Source organism: Mobula birostris, chromosome 5, assembly GCF_030028105.1.
Source record: "Mobula birostris isolate sMobBir1 chromosome 5, sMobBir1.hap1, whole genome shotgun sequence".
Lineage (NCBI taxonomy): Eukaryota > Metazoa > Chordata > Chondrichthyes > Myliobatiformes > Myliobatidae > Mobula > Mobula birostris.
In genome coordinates, this window is record NC_092374.1 from 187,972,599 (window position 1) to 187,994,159 (window position 21,561).

The 21,561-nt window shown below is 45.4% G+C and overlaps 1 protein-coding gene across 1 annotated transcript in view; it reads right to left on the reverse strand.

Annotated features, from left to right (window-relative positions):
* LOC140198439 (uncharacterized) overlaps positions 1–21,561 on the reverse strand; it is a 163,841-nt gene that overhangs the window by 45,471 nt on the left and 96,809 nt on the right. The window contains exons 12-13 of the mRNA XM_072259529.1: positions 19,267–19,332; positions 10,573–10,671 (exon numbers count right to left, since the gene is read on the reverse strand). Of these exons, the coding sequence (XP_072115630.1) occupies positions 10,573–10,671; positions 19,267–19,332 (165 nt within the window). The remainder of the gene's footprint in view (positions 1–10,572; positions 10,672–19,266; positions 19,333–21,561) is intronic.

Consider the following 21,561-nt stretch of genomic DNA (forward strand, 5'->3'; position numbering starts at 1 on the left):
TGGAATAGAGGAGGGAAAGACCACCAGATCCCAATAAACGATGAACTGCAGGGCAGCCCAGATCCACCAACTGCGCCAAGAGCTCCAGTCCCTGACACAGCAGTTCACGGTAGCAACGGAGGAGGAATCTCCCCTGATTGAGCTCCGGAACATCCGCAGGAAGAAGCTAATGACCCTGCGTAGAGCAGAGTGGCACAGGAGGTGAGGGAGAGAAAGAGCCAGGAAGCAAACTGCCTTCATAGCCAATCCGTTTGGGTTTACAAAACAGCTCCTAGGGCAGAAACGCAGTGGCCGCCTTCTGTGCTCTAAAGAAGAGTTAGACCATTTCCTTGATAACATCCTGAGTGACCCTGCAAGGGAGCAAGAGCTGGGCCTCCACAGAGCCCTTACAAGCCAACCACTCCCCATAGTAGAGTTCAATGTGAGGGAGCCCTGTTACATACCTCAAGGAGATCCTGTGACTTTCTTGTGAGAATGATGTAATGATCTTTTGGAGGTCACCTGATGTAATTTTCCTGCCGATGCGAGGTCACGTGATGACATGTTCACCACGGGTATAAAAGAGAAGACCTCAGGTGACGCAGTTAGCTTTTTTTAGGGTTTTCCAGTTAGAACGTCAGTGAGATACTCCGCTCCGCTGTGTATTTGCAGTATGACGCAGTTTTGATTTTAAATGGAGTTTTATGTTCTAATGTAAGATACGGAAGTCTGAGCCAGCAGGTTGATCATTGCTGCCAGGTTTGTTAGTGTATCTTTTCAGTAGTATTGGAGAGTGAAGACTTCATCGAAGTACAGGACATGAGGGATTAAGAGAAATCAGGAATGTTTGGCAGTGTAATAAAGGATCGACCTTATTGAGTCTTCGTTGAAGAAGTAGCGACCTGCATCGGCGATAACTCTTGCCAAAAGAGCAAGGAAGTTCATGCAAGGTGCTCTCTAGAAATTAAGGTCAGTTGTTTTAAGCCGTTTATTTCCTTCCTCGTGAATCCTTTGGACAGAACCAGCAGGAAAGTCGTGTCTATGAAGAAACCCTTCTCCAGAGAAGTCCCTCCCAATTGAATGTATAAATCTGTTGGACTTTCGAATTTACCATTTTAAGAACTGTATTTGACTTTACCGCTTTAAGAACTGTTTCCGAATTTATCACTTTAAGAATCAGGACAGAGTGACGATTTGTTGAACGGCCGCATAGCAGTTAACTTCCGGTTAAGGTTTTCATTTGTTTTTATTGTTTATCCGTGTTTAATAAATGTTTGTTGTTTTTATATAACCTGACTCACTTGATATTCATTGTTGACGGTTACGTAACAGCCCACCTAGAGGGAAGTCCAGTGTTCCCGGTGCAGCATCCTCTACATCGGTGAAACCCGACACAGATTGGGGGACCACTTCGTCGAGCACCTCCGCTCCGTCCGCCAAGACAGACAGGATCTCCCAGTAGCCACCCACTTCAACTCTGCTTCCCACTCCCATTCAGATATGTCCGTACATGGCCTCCTCTACTGCCATGATGAGGCTAAACTCAGGTTGGAGGAGCAACACCTCATATACTGTCTAGGTAGTTTCCAGTCCATTGGTATGAACATAGAATTCTCCAACTTCCGGTAATTCCCTCCCCCTCCCTTCCTCTATCCCTATGTCACTCTGCCCCCTCCCCCAGCTGCCTATCACCTCCCTCATGGTTCCGCCTCCTTCTACTACCTATTGTGTTTTCCCCTATTCTTTCTTCACCTTTCCTGTCTATCACCTCCCTGCCTCCCCTCTCCCACCCCTTTGTCTTTCCCCTTACTGTTTTTTCAACTGAACCTACCAGCCTTCTCCTTCCCACCCTCCCCCCACCTTCTATATAGGGCCTCTGCCCCTTCCCCCTACAGTCCTGACGAAGGGTTTCGGCCCGAAACGTCGACCGATCTTTTCCACGGATGCTGACCAACCTGCTGAGTTCCTCCAGCGTGTTGTGAGTGTTGCCAGGAGGTTGTGTCTTCAGCCAGAGCCAGTTCTGCGCCAGGACCCAGCGGAGGACCCTACAAGGTGTACAAGCACTGCCTGGAGCTCCTCAGGATTCTTTGGAAGATCCTGCGAGTGATCTGATGCAGGGGGACAGTGGCAGACCAGTGGAGGTACGCAGAGGGGGTCTGGATCCACAAGCAGTCGAACCTGGAGCAGTTCAGAACCATCTTGCTGCTTAGTGTGGAAGGATAAACCTTCTTTAGTGTCTTGTTCCGCTGGATGACAGACTTTCTCCTCAAGAACGCTTAAATCGACACTTCAGGGCAGAAGGGTGGAATTCCCGGAGTGCCTGGGTGCCTGGAACACTCTGGAGTCGTCACCCAGCTGATCAGGGAGGTGCACATGGGGAAGGGAGGCCTGGTCGTGCTTTGGCTAGATCTCGCCAATGCGTATGGGCCAATACCCCACAAACTGGTGGAGTTTACACTGGACCAACACCATGTTCCCAGAAAGGTCAAGGACCTCATCATGAACTACTACGGGAAGTTCAGACTGAGAGTCACTGCTGGAGCTGTGACACCAGGCTGGTATAGGCTGGAGAAGGGGATTATAACTGTGTGCGCAATCTCCATTATTCTCTTTGCCCTTGCCATGAATATGATAGTCAAGGCAGCTGAGGCAGAGTGTAGAGGCCCGCTGACCAAGTCTGGTGTTCGGCAGCCCCCGATCAGAGCCTTTATGGATGACCTCATTGTCACGACAACATCAGTTCCTGGCAGCAGGTGGATCCTCCAGGGCCTGGAAAAGCTCATCGCATGGGCACGGATGAGCTCCAAACCAGCTAAATCCAGGTCCATGGTGTTGAAGAAGGGCAAAGTGGTGGACGGGTTTCGTTTTACCTTGGATGGCACTTCAATCCCATCTATCACCGAGAAGCCAGTCGAGAGCCTGGGGAAGGTCTTCGACTGTAGCCTCAGATGCAGCTGCCGTCCGATCAGCTTCCAAGGAGCTTGAGAGCTGGTTCACCACGGTGGACAAGTCAGGCCTACCTGAAAGGCTCAAAGCCTGGATTCACCAGCATGGCATCCTACCCTGAACCCTATGGTCGCTGCTGGTATACGAGGTGCCTGTGACAACTGTGGAGTTGCTGGATAGAAAGGTCAGTAACTACCTTCGAGGTGGCTGGGCCAACCTCGTAGTCTGAGTGGTGCAGCACTGTACGGAAGGTGCAATAAGCTGCGACTTCCCTTCAGCAGCCTGGGCGAGGAGTTCGGGGTTTCCCGCACAAGAGAGGTGCTGCAGTACATGGATTCCAAGGGCCCTAAAGTGGCAGCAGCTGGCATCCAGGTATGGACGGGCAGAAAGTGGAAGACACAGGGAGGGCTGGTGGTAGCAGAGTCCCGGCTGAGACACAGGGCTCTGGTGGGGACAGTGTCAACTGGGCGAGTGGGGCTGGACTCCCTTTCACAACCTCGCTATGACAAGGCCAAAGGCAAGGACAGACGCCAACTAGTCCTGGAGGAAGTGCGGGCTGGCGTTGGAGAGGAGAGGAGTAGCAGGACGGTGGGCATGTGGCATCAGGGAGCACGGACAAGGTGGGAAGGTGCGCTGTAGTGGAAAATCTCCTGGTCTGACATCTGGCAGGCAGAACCCAGCACATTAAATATATGATCCAGGCTGTCTATGATGTCTGGTCAGGCCCTGTAAACCTCAATGTCTGGGCAAGAGCGATACACCAGCATGTCCTCTCTGTCCAGGAAGAGGATCACTGGAGCACATCCTTCGCAGCTGCCCTAAAGCCTTGGGGGAAGGTCGCTACTGGTTTCATCATGACCAGATGCTGAAGCCAGTGGCAGAGAGCATTGCGATGGCCATGACCACCAGCAAACAGAGTGGTCAGAGGAAGAACATCTCCTTTGTCAGAGCCGGAGTACAGCCCCCACGTCAGCCCAGACCAGCATCATCATCGGGCCTGCCGCAGCAGACTGGCTGCTTTAAGTTGACCAGGGGAGGCAGCTGAAGTTTCCCAACCAAATAGCAACAACTTCGCTGAGGCCGGATGTGGTCCTTTCTTCAGTGTCCTCGAAGCAGGTTGTCCTCATTCAGTTGACAGTTCCCTGGGAGGACCACATTGAGGAGGGAAATGAGTGGAAGCGGGCCAAGTACCAGGAGCTGGTGGAGCAGAGCTGGAGGCAAGGCTGGAGGGCTCACTGTGAGCCCATCGAAGTCGGGTACAGGGGTTTTGCCGGCCACTCACTCTGCAGAGTCTACACCCTACTTGGCATCACCAGGGCTGGCAAGAGGAAAGCAATCAGGACCATCACAGAGGCCGCTGAGAGAGCCTCCTGATGGCTATGGATCAGGAGGGGTGATCCGTGGGGCAATGCTGCTGGCACACAAGCTGGGATCTGATCAACCCCGGCTGGGTCGCCTGGGCGAGGGTGTATGATGTTGAAAGACCCGAAACACCCGACGACCCCAGGTTACATCACTGATGATGTGTCCCAGCGCATCCGCAGGGTGTATCTCAGAATCATATATGAATATCTTCACATGACATTTGGGTCAGCAATGGGCTGGTGACTTTCCAAAGACTCATGCAGGCAACCATGAATGACTTAGTCTTCCAATTTATGCTTGTATACCTGGATGATATTGTGATGTATTCACAGACTCTCCAGGGACACTTGGAGAGGCTTGACACTGCACTTCAGCACCTCAAGGAAACTGGTCCGAAGGTGAAATTGGAAAAAAGTCATTTTCTGCAGTCAGAGGTTAAGAATTTAGGACACCAGATATCAACCAAGGGGATAGGCACAGATCCCGAGAAGGTCTCGGATCTTCAGCAATGGCCAGAACCATCTACAGTCAAAGACTTCAGATCATTTATCAGCTTTTGCAGTTCTTATAGACGGCTCATTCAGGGATTCTCAAAGATTGCAGGTCCGCTGCATGATGGAGTGAATCTGTGTTTTAATTCAGAGAGTCCTAGTAAAACAAACCAGCTGTTAAAACAGTCTTGGACAGAAGAATGTCAAACCGCCTTTGACTTGCCCAAAAAAAAAACTAGCCATTTCACCCATCCTCAGCTTTGCCAATTTCACACACCCTTTCATAGTGAAGACTGAAGGCAGCATAGGACTGTGTTCATTATTGGAGACTGATTCTTAAGACCAATAATGATGCGTTCCTGCTCCCACACATTGATCAGGGAGCGTAAGGGTTTACAGTATCGTGTATTTGAGTATGAGAAGCACGGGGAGTGTTATCAGCTTCTGTTACCTACCAGCTTGAGGAGTAAAGTGTTAGGGTCTGTACATGACTCTATGGGCCATCAAGGCATAGAGCGTACTCCACACTTGTTGAGAAGCAGATGTGTTTGGGTGGGCATGCATGAGGATGTGACATGGTGGATCAAAAATTGTCCGCATTGTGTGCTCACTAAGATGCCTTAAGATCTGTCCCCCCATGAAATCATTCCTTGCTTCTCAGCAGCTCAAAGTTGTTGCTGTAGATTTCACTGTGCTTGAACCGACAGCTGATGGGTGTGAGACTGTCTAAGTAGTCACAGACATTTTTACAGAGTTCACCCAAGCATTCCCAGCTCAGGATCAAAAGGCCGATACCACAGCAAAGGTGCTCTTGAGGGAATGGTTTATAAAGTACGGTGTTCCTGAGAGGTTGCATTCTGACCAGGGCCGTAACTTCAAATGAGAAGGCATAGCTGAGCTCTGCAAACTGTACGGGGTAAAGAAAAGCCGTACTACACCTCATCATCCTACTGGCAACACTCAGTGTGAGTGTTTCAACAGGGCGATGCATGATTTGTTGTGTACGTTGTCTCCAGAAAAGAAACGCAGGTGGCCAGAGCATCTACCCGAGTTAATGAATGCGTATAATGTGACGCCTCACGTCACCACCGGATATTCCCCTTATTACCGACTGTTCAGCATTGCCTTACTGGAGGATAAAATTCATTTTCTGAAGATTGACGTAAATACACTGGTTTACCTCAGGAATAGGCCATTAGGCTGTAATAAGGTCCAGGGTGCTTGGAAATCAACTGTCTACAGGCTGGTGTAGGTACTAGACAGCACATACACTGTGAAACCTTTGGAGGGAGGGCCGATCAAGAGGGTGAACAGGGTAGACATCAGGCCCTGAGAGAACCTTCCTACCCCAACTCCTCGAAGGAGACGATAAACTCATGTCCCCGGGACATGAATCAGATTCTGAGGATTTACAGAATGATGTGATATTGGTAGAAGAACCATAGGCCACAGTTTAAGAATAAGGGGGAAGGCCATTTAGAAAGGAGTTGAGGAAAAACTTTTTCACCCAGAGAGTGGTGGATGTATGGAATGCTCTGCCCCAGAAGGCTGTGGAGGCCAAGTCTCTGGATGCTTTCAAGAAAGAGATGGATAGAGCTCTTAAAGATAGCGGAATCAAAGGTTATGGGGATAAGGCAGGAACTGGATGCTGATTGTGGATGATCAGCCATGATCACAGTGAATGGTGGTGCTGGCTCAAAGGGCCGAATGGCCTACTCCTGTACGTATTGTCTATTGTCAATTGTCTAAGATGTGTCAGAACAGGGTGTACAGAATCTTGACTCCAGTCTTGGCAGCATATCTTCTGGGACTGTAAAAATGTCTGGAACTGAGACTGTAGTGCCTGAGACTGATGATACAGGGTCAGATGTTGGTGGTCCTCCTGTTGTAGTACCCCGCAGGAGTGAAAGAGTAAATGCTGGACAGCACTCTAACCCACATCACGAACCAAGGTCAGTCCGAGATGTGGCCTCCATGAGTCCTGCAGCAGTGTCACAGATACTGGCTCGTCCAGGTTCAGCTCCATTCAGAGAAGCAGTTAAAGAGGTTAAAAATACCTTTGCAGTGAGCGAGTAATCGAGGATGCTTACCTGTATGCAGGGGAGAATGTAACCAGGTGACTGTTAAATATTATTTTTTATTGTTAAAGTGCACTTGTGCATTCACCCTGGTAACACTAAAATAGCTGCCTGTGCCTTTAAGAGAAAACAGTGACATCATTATGCACATGTGGAGTAGAAAGAAGAGTTACAATGTTCTGCAGGACAAACATCGAGTGCTGGGAGCTGCTTTTCCCAGATTTTCGTGAGTAAGGTATTGGCACAGGATGGCATGGTTGTGTGAAGTTCCTCATCGGCTGAGTAGTGTGAGTGAGGAGAATTCGTTTCAGAGTCCAGCCTGTACGTGTTTGGAAGTTAAGCACATGTGTGTCAAAGTGAGTGTACATCTTCATTAAGACGAGATGCATTTATTGATATTTTCAATGTTATGTACAAGGTACAGCAATGGTGGGATTCTGATGTTGTTTGCATTGTTTTTTTTAGAATTGCCACCACCGTATTGGTTCTGTATATTTTGTTTAATTTATTTTCATACTGCATACGTAACTCGTTGACACACAAGTGTGGGACCGAAGTTAAGCTGAGATTGTAACAGCAGGAACTGTGCACTTATTTAAATTCATTTTGTTGTTTTATTTTGATACCCTCTTTCAGCATTAAAATATCTCAAGCAGATAAAGGAATTAAAGACCCGAAAAGGTATTTGTTGTCCTGAGTTGTATTTTTCCCAGGCTACAAAATAAATCACTCTTGGGTTCCTGTTGACCTACATTCCACCTCGTTTGTTTTTGTCCACCATGATGCACACCAACATCCCCTTAGGCCCCCTTACAATGGCCCATTCTGCATTTTGGAATGGAGGGAAAAGACTTCGATCATTGATAAGAGGGATAAACCTGAACATATTTCAGAAGATCACCTTAACCCAGCCCACCGAGATTTGGAGTATTCCACGGCCGTGCCCCTGCCATCACCTCTGAACGGGCACAGGACCCGAGCCGGGCTGCTGATCCCAGCTTCAGACAGGCTCCCAATGCTGGTTTTAGTTAATTCCAGAGGGCCCTGTGTAGGGTAACATGACTGGCAGAAATGTACATAATTCACAACCATCGACACTGAGTTGTGGTTTCACTTTAAGAGGCTGCTCTGATGAGATGACATTATTATGTAAAGAGTTTTAGCACGTTTTTGTGTGTTGGTTTGGGAGTTCAATAAAATGTGTTACGGGTTTCAATAAACATAAAATGCCTCACTTAATTTTATTTGCGAACACCTACATTAATCCCTCATCTGAGTATCTGCTGTGGTAGAGCCTCCATCTGCACTCCCTCAAATGAGAGATGCAAGTGTGGGTGTGTCCTTAGTGAAAAATGGCTTTAACCGTCCATCGTCAGATCTGGCTGCACCCTATTCAGTATCATCAGGTCCTGCTCTCCTTCACCAATTGTTCATTCAAAGACTGTGCAGAAATGCAAAGAGAACCCCTAATTCACCACTGTTTCCACAATTCACCGTGCTGAAATATTCTAATAATGTGCACTGAACCCATGAATGGCTGGGATTCAGACTGTGCATCTGCCCCTGTAGTTTCCCTACTTCCCTTTGCCCATTGGACCAACCATCCCAAATGTCCCTCGATGCCCTGGTGTTGAAATTGCATCGAGTCTGGATTCTATCCATTTCTTTTTCATGCTCAACCCTCCTTCTGTTAGATCCTGTTCATGACCAACCTCCTCTCCTGGTTCCAATGTTAATGCCATTGCGAATAGTTCCCTCTTCTCAGGTATTGTTCCTCACCCTTTCACATCTCCCATCACCAGCTCTCTGCACAAAACAAAAAGCAAGACCCCACTTTCCTTACCACAGGGAAGGAGGCCATTCAGCCCATCTATGCCAGTTCACTCAGCTGTCCATTCCTGATTACTTCTCCTTGAAACCATTTCTCTCCACATCCATATCATACCTACCACACTTATGCTGCTGCAATTACAGAAGCCAGGTAACCTAGCAACCCATCTTTCTGGGATCTGTGCCCATGAACATTGAGAGTTGTCAGTTCCTCTCCATGCCTTAGTTTTCTGTTTACTGTTTGTTCCTTTGCCTGGTTTGCCCTCTCCAAAAGCACTGCTGTAAACATTTCCAGACTGAATTCCATTTCCTCTTTTGTGTATCCAAGGAGACCAGTGATAACTTTCTGTGACCAGACCTTTCTTCTTCACTGTCAACCAAACTGCATTTAACATAACATAGAAGCCATTTTAATCCACATACGCAGCAGTTTAGAAGATTAACCTAACAAAGAAGCCATTTTAAATTTAACATAAAAAGAAGAAACCCTGTACAATTGTGATCAGCAGGAAACTTCCTGATCATTTTCCTCAATTCAAGTTCAAATCATTGACATGAACCTTAAACAGCAAGGGACCTATTACTGAGCCCTGCTTAACTCACCACACATGTCCCTCCAGACACTGAAACTCCCATTGATCCTCACTGTTTGCTTCCTCCCTCTGAACCAATTTTTATTCCAACACCATCTTTTCTTGGATCCCATGGACACTCAGTTTCTTGAGAACGCCATGAGGAAATTTTTAATAAAACTTTGCTAAAATCCATGTCATGAGGAGGGGCTTTACCACTGTCTCACCTCACCTTCATCAGGATTAATGAGCAACTTTCAAGTTAAAGTTATTGACATTCAACCGTATACATGCATACCATCAAATGAGACCACTTTCCTCTGGATTAATGTGCACAACACAGTACATGTAACTCACGTGCATAACACAAAGTAATATCACCACAAATAAATTAACACATAACAAGATGCATATATAATACAACTGAAAAGTAAACAATCTCACACCACTGGTGCTCCATACATTTTAAGACCTGGGTGGTGGCAGGAAGTTCAATAGTCTTACGGCCTGGGGGAAGAAACTGTTTCTCATCCTGACTGATCTTGTTTTAATGCTACGGTACCTCCTGCCTGATGGTGGGGGATCAAAAAGATTACTGGGTGGATGGGAGGAAACACTGACAATGCTAAGTGTTCTGCGTATGTAACACTCCTGATAAATATATCTAATGGGTGAGAGAGAGACCCCAGTGATCCTCTCAGCAACACTTGGATCCATTGTTGGGACTTGCGGTCAGATGCCTTGAAATTCCTGTACCAGACAGAGATGCAGCCAGTCAGGACACTCTCGATTGGGGTCCTGTAAAAACTGGTTATCATGGGGGATGGGGGTGGGGGTTAGCCACGATCTCCTCAAGGAATCGAGGTGCTGCTGTGCTTTCTTATCCAAAGAGGTGGTGATGACGGACCAGGTAAGATCATCAATTTTGTGCACTCTCAGAAATTTGGTGCTCTTAACTCTCTCCATGGAGGAGCCACGTGTGTGCAGTGAGGAGTGGTCCCTCACTCCTCACCTCTACATCACCAGTCACAGCACCTTCGACAACATCATGTGTGTAACACAATTGAGTTGAGACATTTTACCCTCAAGTACCATCTCAGACACCAGGTCAGAGGTGAGTCTGGAATCGTCCCAGCAGTGGTGTCACTGTGAAACACCACTCCACAACTGGGCAAAAATACAGGGGAATTTCATCCCTCATGTCTCAGGGACCCAGAGTGGGGGGGGGGGTGATTTTTCTTTTAAAATTAACTCCAATTTCCTTGGAGAGATGCCTGAAGTTTAAACCCAAGTGTAGGCAATAACACTTACCTGTCCACCAAAGAATCACATATAAAATAAAAGCCACTAGAAACACCACCACCATTGTGATTGATGCAGCAAATGTGACAATGTCCTTGCTGTAAAAACCTGCAATTACAAATACATTCAGATAAGCAAACATGCAACAATACGCCAGAAAAATGAGCAGGAGAGCTGCCAATTGTTGCCACAACCAATTTGTTCCCCTTATCTCCTGCAGGGAAGGGATGTGCTAATCACTGCCCAGTCTTGTCAACCTGTGACTTCTGGTCTGCACCAACTGACTCTACCTGCTGTGCTGGGTTAACAAGCCACTGAAATGTTACGCCGGCCAAGAATAGACTGACTTACTCCCTCTTCCTCAGTCAGTATTTCCCTGTTACCTGCTGCCAATATTCTGCACTGGGTTCTCCTTCTGGTGTTGAGATGGCCAAACCTTGATGAGTTCACTGTCAGAAGCCCCTGCCTCTCCTCCATCCATTCCTCTCATGGACCACTCTCCTGTCCGATTGGATTCATTTGTCAGCCATTTGCCTTTTCCACCTATCACCTCCCAGCTTCTCACTCCACTCCCTCCCCCACCCACCTACCTCCTCCTCCACATGGCTTCACCAATCACCTTGTACTCTTTCACCTCCCCCCACGTTCCTATTCTGGCTCTTTCGCCTTTCTTTCTGGTCCTGATGAAGGGTAGCCCGAAACATCAAGCACTTTATTCCTTTCCACAGCTGCTGCCAAACATGCTGAGTTCCTCCAGCACTTTGTGTGTGTTTCTCTGGATTTCCGGTATCTACAGAATCTCTTGTGTTACAATCCATTGTTCTTTTGCAAGAAGATGAAAACACAGGAAAATAAAAGGGGAGTCGGTCACTCAGCTCCTTAAACCTGCCCCACCATTCAATACAGTTGGAGATAGAAACATAGAAAACCTACAGCACAATACAGGCCTTTCGGCCCACAAAGTTGTGTCAAACATGTCCCTACCTTAGAAATTACTAGGCTTACCTATAGCCCTCTATTTTTCTAAGCTCCATGTACCTATCCAAAAGTCTCTTAAAAGACCCTATCGTATCCACCTTCACCACTGTTGCCGACAGCCCATTCCATGCACTCACCACTCTCTGCGTAAAAAACTTACCCCTGACATCTCTGTACCAACTCCCCAGCAGCTTAAACCTGTGTCCTCTTGTGGCAACCATTTCAGCCCTCGGAAAAAGCCTCTGACTATCCACACCATCAATGCCTCTCATCATCTGATACACATGATCTGCCCCAGGCCTCATATTCTCTTCTGTCCCAGTCCCACACAATCCTGAATTCCTCAATCTTTCAAATATTTATCCATCTTTTCTTTAAATACCTCTCAGCTGCTTGTGGTGGGAAAAGCCTCTCATCCCAGGAATGATGCTTATGGATCACTTTTGGACTGCTGGCAGTGTCAGTGCAATTGTTCTGAAACAAGGGGACCAGAACTGTGCACAGTACCAAGTGGACTCTCCAACACTCTGCACAACTGTAGCAATACTTCCCCATCTCTAAACTCCAAATCCCTCGCAAGTAAGGCTTATATGTCACTTCTGTTCCTGATTACTTGCTGCACCAGATCTTTTGTGATTCCCTTACAAGAACAAATTGATCCCTCTGCAATTCACTTATTTACAATTCCTCTCATTAACATAAAAATTCCTCTTACTCAAGGGCTCCACCTCACACTTTCCTCTATTAAACTCCATGTGCTGAGTTATCACTCATTCAATCTATCGATATCCTATTGTACAGTCCGAATTTCCTCATTGGAACTTGTTTTCCTCCAGTTTTGATGAACTTCAATATCCATTCATGACATTAATAATTAAAATAATCAATAATTAGAAACTCTACTCGCCCATAGGGATTGGATCACTGGTGTTTTTAGATATTCAGTATTTAGAATCTATCAGCTCTGTCTTTAATAAAAAAAAATTTTGGAAACACACAGCAGTTTGTGTAGCATCTGCGGAAGGTGAAACAGAGTTAATATTGCAGATCCTAGACACTCTCAGAATAGAGAGAATGACTTTTTGATTGTCAGTTGGGCAGCGCCCTATCGAAGAGATTGGATGCCTGAGAAGACATAGTTCACTCCCGTTCTCCCATTGTGCAGAAAATGCAGTGACTCATGGCAGTTTGGTACTTTGAGCAGCACCCAACCTGAATTCAGGATTGATTGGTATGAACAAATTAGAGTAAGGCAGTGGCTAGTGGAGCGGCCATCATTGGAGTGGTCAGAGTTAGAGTGGAAATTTTCAGGCTTTAGCTCTTCAAGGCTTCAGTCAAAGAAAGCAAAAAAAAAAGCTGTAGGTAGAGTTTTCTTCCCCTCCCACAAGATTTTATTGTTTTTCCTTCTTTATGGTTGCTCAGTTAGAAACAGTAGAGATGCCAGGCAGGATAGTGGAGTGCTCCGCTTGCGGGATGTGGGAAGTCAGGGAGATCTCCAATGTCCCCGATGACTACACCTGTGAGAAATGCTTCCAGCTACAGCTTCTCACACTCTGTGTTAAGGATTTGGAGCTGGAACTGGGAGGCTGAGGGGTTGATAGATAGGACATATCGAGAAGTAGTTACACCCAAGGTGGAGAACACGGGAAATTGGGTGACAGTCAGAACAGGGAAAGGGATTAAACAGCCAGTGCAGAGTATCCCTGTGGCCATCCCCATCAACAACAGGTACACCACTTGGATACTGTTGGGGGGGCGGTGGGATGACCGAGCAGAGGACAGTCACAGCGGTCAGGTCTCTGGCACTGAGTCTGGCTCTGTAATTCAGGAGGGAAGGGGGAAGAAGGGGTGAACTGTGGTGATAGGGGATTCATTCATTAGGGAACAGAAAGGAGGTTCTGTGGACAAGAACGAGATTCCCAGATGTTATGCTGCCTCCTGGGTGCCTGGGTCCAGGACATCTTGGATTAAGTCCTCAGCATTCTGAAGTGGGAGGGTGAACAGCCAGAAGTCGTGGCCTATGAGGGTAAGAAGAGTGAAAAGGTTCTGCAAAGTGAGTTCAGGAGTTCGATGCTAAGCTGAAGGGCAGAACTTCCAGGTTTGTGATCTCGGGATTGCTATTCAGGCCATGTTCTAGTGAGGCCAGAGATAGGAAGATTATACAGTTTAACACATGACTAAGGAGGTGGTGTAGGAGGGAGAGCATCAGATTCTTGGAACATCGGGCTCTCTTCCAGAGAAAATGGGACCTGTACAGAAGTTACAGATAGTGGAGAGGTTGTAGGGACGGGCGTGAATCAAAAGGTTGAGCATGGTGCAACTAATGTCCTGAGCTGTGTATACTTCATAGAAACATAGAAAATAGGTGCAGGAGTAGGCCATTCGGCCCTTCCAGCCTGCATCGCCATTCAATATGATCATGGCTGATCATCCAACTCAGAACCCTGCACCAGCCTTCCCTCCATACCCCCGATCCCTTTAGCCACAAGGGCCATATCTAACTCCCTCTTAAATACAGCCAATGAACTGGCCTCAACTGTTTCCTGTGGCAGAGAATTCCACAGATTCACCACTCTCTGTGTGAAGAAGTTTTTCCTAATCTCGATCCTAAAAGGCTTCCCCTTTATCCTCAAACTGTGCCCCTCGTTCTGGACTTCCCCAACATCGGGAACAATCTTCCTGCATCTAGCCTGTCCAATCCCTTTAGGATTTTATACGTTTCAATAAGATCCCCGCTCAATCTTCTAAATTCCAACGAGTATAAGCCTAGTTCACTCAGTCTTTCATCATATGAAAGTCCTGCCATCCCAGGAATCAATCTGGTGAACCTTCTTTGTACTCCCTCTATGGCAAGGATGTCTTTCCTCAGATTAAGGGACCAAAACTGCACACAATACTCCAGGTGTGGTCTCACCAAGGCCTTGTACAACTGCAGTAGTACCTCCCTGCTCCTGTACTCGAATCCTCTTGCTATAAATGCCAGCATGCCATTCGCCTTTTTCACCGCCTGCTGTACCTGCATGCCCACTTTCAATGACTGGTGTATAATGACACTCAGGTCTCGTTGCACCTCCCCTTTTCATAATTGGCCACCATTCAGATAATAATCTGTTTTCCTCTTTTTGCCACCAAAGTGGATAACTTCACATTTATCCACATTAAATTTCATCTGCCATGAATTTGCCCACTCACCCAACCTATCCAAGTCACCCTGCATCCTCTTAGCATCCTCCTCACAGCTAACGCTGCCGCCCAGCTTCGTGTCATACGCAGACTTGGAGATGCTGCATTTAATTCCCTCATCCAAGTCATTAATATATATTGTAAACAACTGGGGTCCCAGCACTGAGCCTTGCGGTACCCCACTAGTCACTGCCTGCCATTCTGAAAAGGTCCCATTTATTCCCACTCTTTGCTTCCTGTCTGCCAACTAATTCTCTATCCACATCAATACCTTACCCCCAGTACCGTGTGCTTTAAGTTTGCACACTAATCTCCTGTGTGGGAGCTTGTCAAAAGCCTTTTGAAAATCCAAATATACCACATCCACTGGTTCTCCCCTATCCACTCTACTAGTTACATCCTCAAAAAATTCTATGAGATTCGTCAGACATGATTTTCCTTTCACAAGCCCATGCTGACTTTGTCCGATGATTTCACTGCTTTCCAAATGTGCTGTTATCACATCTTTAGCTGACGTTAGCATTTTCCCCACCTCTGATGTTAGGCTAACCGGACTATAATTCCCTGGTTTCTCTCTCCCTCCTTTTTTAAAAAGTGGGGTTACATTAGCCACCCTCCAATCCTCAGGAACCAGTCCAGAATCTAAAGAGTTTTGAAAAATTATCACTAATGCATCCACTATTTCTTGGGCTACTTCCTTAAGCACTCTGGGATGCAGACCATCCGGCCCTGGGGATTTATCTGCCTTTAATCCCTTCAATTTACCCAACACCACTTCCCTCCTAACATGTATTTCCCTCAGTTCCTCCATCTCACTGAACCCTCTGTCCCCTACCATTTCCGGAAGATTATTTATGTCCTCCTTAGTGAAGACAGAACCAAAGTAATTATTCGATTGGTCTGCCATGTCCTTGCTGCCCATAATCAATTCACCTGTTTCTGTCTGTAGGGACCTACATTTGTCTTAACCAATCTTTTTCTTTTCACATATCTATAAAAGCTTTTACAGTCAGTTTTTATGTTCCTTGCCAGTTTTCTCTCATAACCTTTTTTCCCCTTCCTAATTAAGCCCTTTGTCCTCCTCTGCTGAACACTGAATTTCTCCCAGTCCTCAGGTGCGCCACTTTTTCTGGCTAATTTGCATGCTTCTTCTTTGGAATTGATACTATCCCTAATTTCCCTTGTCAGCCATGGGTGCACTACCTTCCTTGATTTATTCTTTTGCCAAACTGGGATGAACAATTGTTGTAGTTCATCCATGTGATCTTTAAATGCTTGCCATTGCATATCCACCGTCAACCCTTTAAGTGTCATTTGCCAGTCTATCTTAGCTAATTCACGTCTCATACCTTCAAAGTTACCCCTCTTTAAGTTCAGAACCTTTGTTTCTGAATTAACTATGTCACTCTCCATCTTAATGAAGAATTCCACCATATTATGGTCACTCTTACCCAAGGGGCCTCTCATGACAAGATTGCTAATTAACCCTTCCTCATTGCTCAATACCCAGTCTAGAATAGCCTGCTCTCTAGTTGGTTCCTCGACATGTTGGTTCAAAAAAACCATACCGCATACATTCCAAGAAATCCTCTTCCTCAGCACCCTTATCAATTTGGTTCATCCAATCTACATGTAGATTGAAGTCACCCATTATAACTGCTTTTCCTTTATTGCACACATTTCTAATTTCCTGTTTAATACCATCCCCAACCTCACTACTACTGTTAGGTGGCCTGTACACAACTCCCACCAGCGTTTTCTGCCCCTTAGTGTTATGCAGCTCTATGCAAGAAGTACTGTAGGAAAGGCTGATGAGCTCACAGCATGGATCAATACCTGGGAATATGGTAGGGAGATGGCTGTAGGAGGGGGTGAACTGGCAGCTCAATATTCTGGGGTTCCATTGTTTTAGACACAACACAGCGGGAGGGATTAAAGGAGGAGGGGATATTTTACTAGTCAAGGATAATATCCTGGCAGTGTTCAGCCAGGCCAGACTGGAGAACTCATCTAGTGAGACATTATGGTGGAACTGAGGAATAAGAAAAGTGTGAACACGTTAATGGGGCACATTACAGATTATACAAAAGTCCGTGGGATTTAGAGGAACAAATTTATGGAGAGATTGCAGAATGTTGCAAGAAATATAAAGTTGTTATAGCTGCTGATTTAAACTTGCAATATATTGACTTGGACTCCCATAGTGTCAAAGGATCATACTGGATAGAGTTTGTCAAATGTGTTCAGGAAACTTTCTTAATCAGTATTAGAATTCCCAACGAAAGAGTGTGTGATACTTGATCTGCTGTTAGGGAATGAGATAGGAAAGGTGACAGAAGTCTGTGTAGGAGAACACTTTGCATCTCGCGATCACAATGTCATTAGTTTTGATGAAAATATGCAGAAAGATAGGTCTGGTCTGCAGGTTAAGATTCTATAATGGAGAAAGGCCAATTTTGTTGGTATAGGAGTAGATCTAGTAAGTGTGGATTTGGACAGGATGTTTTCTGGCAAATATGCACTTGGTAAGTGGGAGGCTTTCAAAAATGAAATTTTGAAAGTACCAAGCTTGAATGTGCCTGTCTGAATAAAAGGTAAAGATAACAGGTGTGGGGAACTTTGGTTTTCAAGAGATATTGAGGCCTTGTTTAAGAAACAAACAGAGGTACATTGCAGGTACAGGCAGGTAAGAACAAATGAAGTGCTTATGGAGTATAAGAAATGAGAGAACAGTTAGGAAAGAAATCAGGAGAGCTAAAGGAAGGCTTGAGGTTGCTTTAGCAGACAAAGTGAAGGAGAATCCTGAGGGAGTCTACAGATATGTTCAAAGCAAAAGGATTTCAACTGACAAAATTGGTCCTCTGGAAGATCAGAATGGTAATACATGTGTGGAGCCAAAAGTCAAGAGGAGATCTTAAATACATAATTTACATCTGTATTTACTCAGCAGACAGACACAGAGGCTACAGAAACAAGGCAAAATGGCATCAACTTCATGGAGTCTATACAGACCGCAGGTAGTAGGTGGTTGCCTGTCAGAATGGAAGCCTGAGACCAGTGGAGTGCCGAGGGACTGGTGTTGGGTCCATTGTTTGTCATCTATATCATCTATCTGGATGATAATATGGTTAACTGGATCAGCAACTTTGCAGATGTCAGCAATATTGGGGGTGTAGTGAACAGCGAGGAAGACTATCATGGCTTGGAGCGGGATCGGGACCAGCTGGAAAAATGGGCTGAAAAATGGCAGATGGAATTTAATACAGACAAGTGTGAGGTATTGCACTTTGGTAGGACCAACACAGTGAACAGTCGGACACTGAGGAGTTTAGTTGATGAAAGGGATCTGGGAATACAAGTCCATAATTCATTGAAAGTGGTATCACAGATTGATGGGGTCATCAAGAAAGCTTTTGGCACATTGGCCTTCATAAATCAAAGTATTGAGTGCAGGAGATGGGATGTTATGTTGAAGTTGGATAAGTCATAAGAATAATTTGGAGTACTGTGTGCCACTTTGGTCATCTACCTACAGGAAAGTTGTAATTAAGGTTGAGAGAATACAGAGATATTTTATCAGGTTGTTGCCAGGTTTGGAGTACCTGAGCTACATGGAAAGATTGAAAAGGTTTGGACTTTATTCCTTGGCATCTAAAGGACTGAGAGGATATTTGATATAGGTATACAAAGTTATGAGGGGTATATTTTGGGTAAATTTCAGGCTTTTTTCACTGAGGTTGGATGGAATTTCAACTAGAGGTCATGGGCTAATGGTGAAAGGAGTAAGGGGAACATGAGGGGAAACTTTTTCACTCAAAGGGTCGTGAGAGCGCGGAATGAGCTGCCAGCACAGGTGGTGCATGCAAGCTTGATTTCGGCCTGTAAGGGAAGTTTGGAGAGGTACATGGATGGTAGGGGTACTGAAGTCTATGGACCCAGTGCAGCTGGATTGAAGCAGGTAGCTTAAATTGCTCAGCGTGACCTAGATGGGGCAGAGATGGGTGGATCAAAGGGAATATCTGATACGCTGAGTTATTGTTGCAATTAGAAGCACATAAAGCTTCTTTGTCAGTGTCAGACATCACAAGTAACAGGGCTGAAGGACATGCCTTGTTAATAGAGAGAGAAAAATCATGAGGCAATGTCAGATGGATGACGGCAGAAGTGGCTATTTCTTACAAAGATAAACAGAGAAAGCAAGTTACCTAAAGTTAGTGAATTCAAAATCGAGTCCAGAAAGGAAAGACTATCTCCTGAGATTATGTTCAGAAACACAATCTGACTTTCCATGACTTGTCTATAATTGTCTGAAATTTTGTGTGGCCAGTTGTTCTGAACAGAGATTTAAACTAAAATGGACATTCAGATATTTTAAACCTCCAGCAGGTTTCCCAGTCTCAGCCGTGGGGCCAAGGACTGTATGTGTTTGTGATCCAGATGAAGCAGTTCACAATGTTCTGACAGAGGCACTTCATTCTATCCCTCTGCTCAGCACCAAGTCCATCATTTCATGTAAATACAGAATAACGTTCAAGCACTTACCTGGAATGGAATTGCTGACAGAAATGCCAAATAAGAATATCAGGTTAGATCCAAAGAACATAATCACTAAAAAAAAAAGAAAATGAAACTATTTGAAATTCTCAGAATCAGAATTGAGAATGAATCTTACTGACAAATATCATGAAATTTGTTGTTTTGTGGCAACTGTACAGTGCAATAAATAAAATATACTATAAATTACAGTAAGATATATAGTCATGCAAAAAGAGCAAAAACAGTGAGTTCATCTTCACGGGTTCACGGACCATTCAGAAATCTGATGACAGAAGGGAAGAAGCTGTTCCTAAATCAATGAATGTGTGTCTTCAGGCTCCTGTGCCTCCTCCCTGATGGTAGTAATCCCCCTGAGTTACAATCTACACAATTTATTCAAAACTTGCTTCAGTGAAGTGCTGCAGTGAACAGAGATGAACCCGGGCTTGGTCAGGTTCATTGTGATACTCAGTGTCCTAACATGAGGCAATCAACCAGCTCAGAACTGGACCAGACATTCAAGCATTGGACCGAAGGAGGTTCAGAGAGCTCTCACACACTGGCAACAAGTGGAGAGACCAAGGAAGGACCAAAAGCATCTTCTGGTTCCCTCTGGAAACACTACATTTGATAACTTACTGACCCACAGTCATCTCATGTGGAAATGACAGGTACTCTGTAGTTTGTCCGTGTATACATCCAGTGGATGGGATATCAGGCCACTGTAAATCAGTTCTGCTGAATTATTCCAGTGACCTGGAGGACTGCAGTAAACAACATTTTGCCAGTGACTGAGTTCCATTTCTGACAGTACAGCCTGTTCTGGTGCAGAGAATCAGAACATCACTGTTTCAGCTGTTCAATGGCATTGGACAGTGTTCTGGTTCAAATTGAAAACTGAACTCCACGAGGTGCAGGCTGAACAGTCCACAAGCTGGAACATTTTATGTAGACGTGGGCAGAGGATGCCGGGGAGATTCACTGTTAATTGGCGATTTAGATCCTCGGGATTCCTCTCCTTCATCCAGTGTCTCCTTTAATTCATTTTCCACTGCTTATTTATGTTTGTAACTCAGATCAGTTTTTATGTCTTGTTCTGTACTGCTGCCACAAATCGTCAAAATTCACTCGATATGTCAGTGATATTAATCCTAATTGTGATTCGTTCAGGTGTTGCTGGTGGGTCCAGTATTTATTGTTCATCTTCAGTTGTTCTTGAGAAAGTGGTGCTGAGTTGACCTTTTGTTTTGCTTCCTATTCATATTTCCATGTTCCCACCATCTTCAAATCTCTCTCACCCATCGTTCTCCATTGGCACATCTTCCAGCTCCATTCATTCAAGTTTGAGAGATCTTGTCCTACCTCAAAAATTGGCTGAACCAACAGTCAACAGATCTGGCTGTTTCCTATGAACATCACCCCAGTTTCTAATCTCGACCAAATTGCCTGTTGAAAGATTATTCTGAATATAAAAATAATGCCTTCGTTCCATCCTTTAACTTTCGCAGCAACTTATCAGGATGCCATGATGTTTGTGATCGAGATCATACATCTGTGTCTGCAGCTTCCCTCCTTCAATCTGCCCACTGGATCAACCCTTCAAAATGTTACCCATCTCTCCAGTACTGAAAATTGTACCTGTCTCTAGATTCATCTGTTTCTATATTCTACCTCATCTCCTTGCCAAGTTTCACATCCACAGATGCTCCCACACATCACCCTCACACATTCTCTCCTGTCCTTTCTTGCTACCTTTCTATAAAGCAATCACGTTTGCCACTGTCCAATTTAATGGAAACTTTTCAGAATAGGGAGAACATTTAAATTGCTGCATGAAGTATGTCATTAGCTGCCTCTTTTAGATCCCAGGATAAGGTCCATCTGGATGTCCAACTTGTCAGTTGGCAGCTCCAACAATTGACTCAGTGTTTCTTCCCTGGTGATTGTAATTTTCTCAGATTTGTTGCTCTACACTGATTCTCACTCAGATTACAGCTCATTGTTCATCAATACTTTCAGAAACCTCTTTGACTTTACAATTCGCTTCCCCCTTCCTCTCTGCAGTCTATAAACCTTTATATTTCTGTTCTAATCCTCTCCTCAGCAAGCTTGATCTTTGTGTTTTCAGCAAATTGTTCTTTACCTCTGAATTTGCCCCACTAAAGCTCACCACCTTTCCTTAATCCTTCAAGCTTTTCTTTGATACCCCACTGTCTGACCAAGCCTGGGGTTATCTGCCCTTATCTTGCTTTACTTGGCTTAGTGACAGACTTCATTTGGTAATTTGTGAAACAGCAGGGG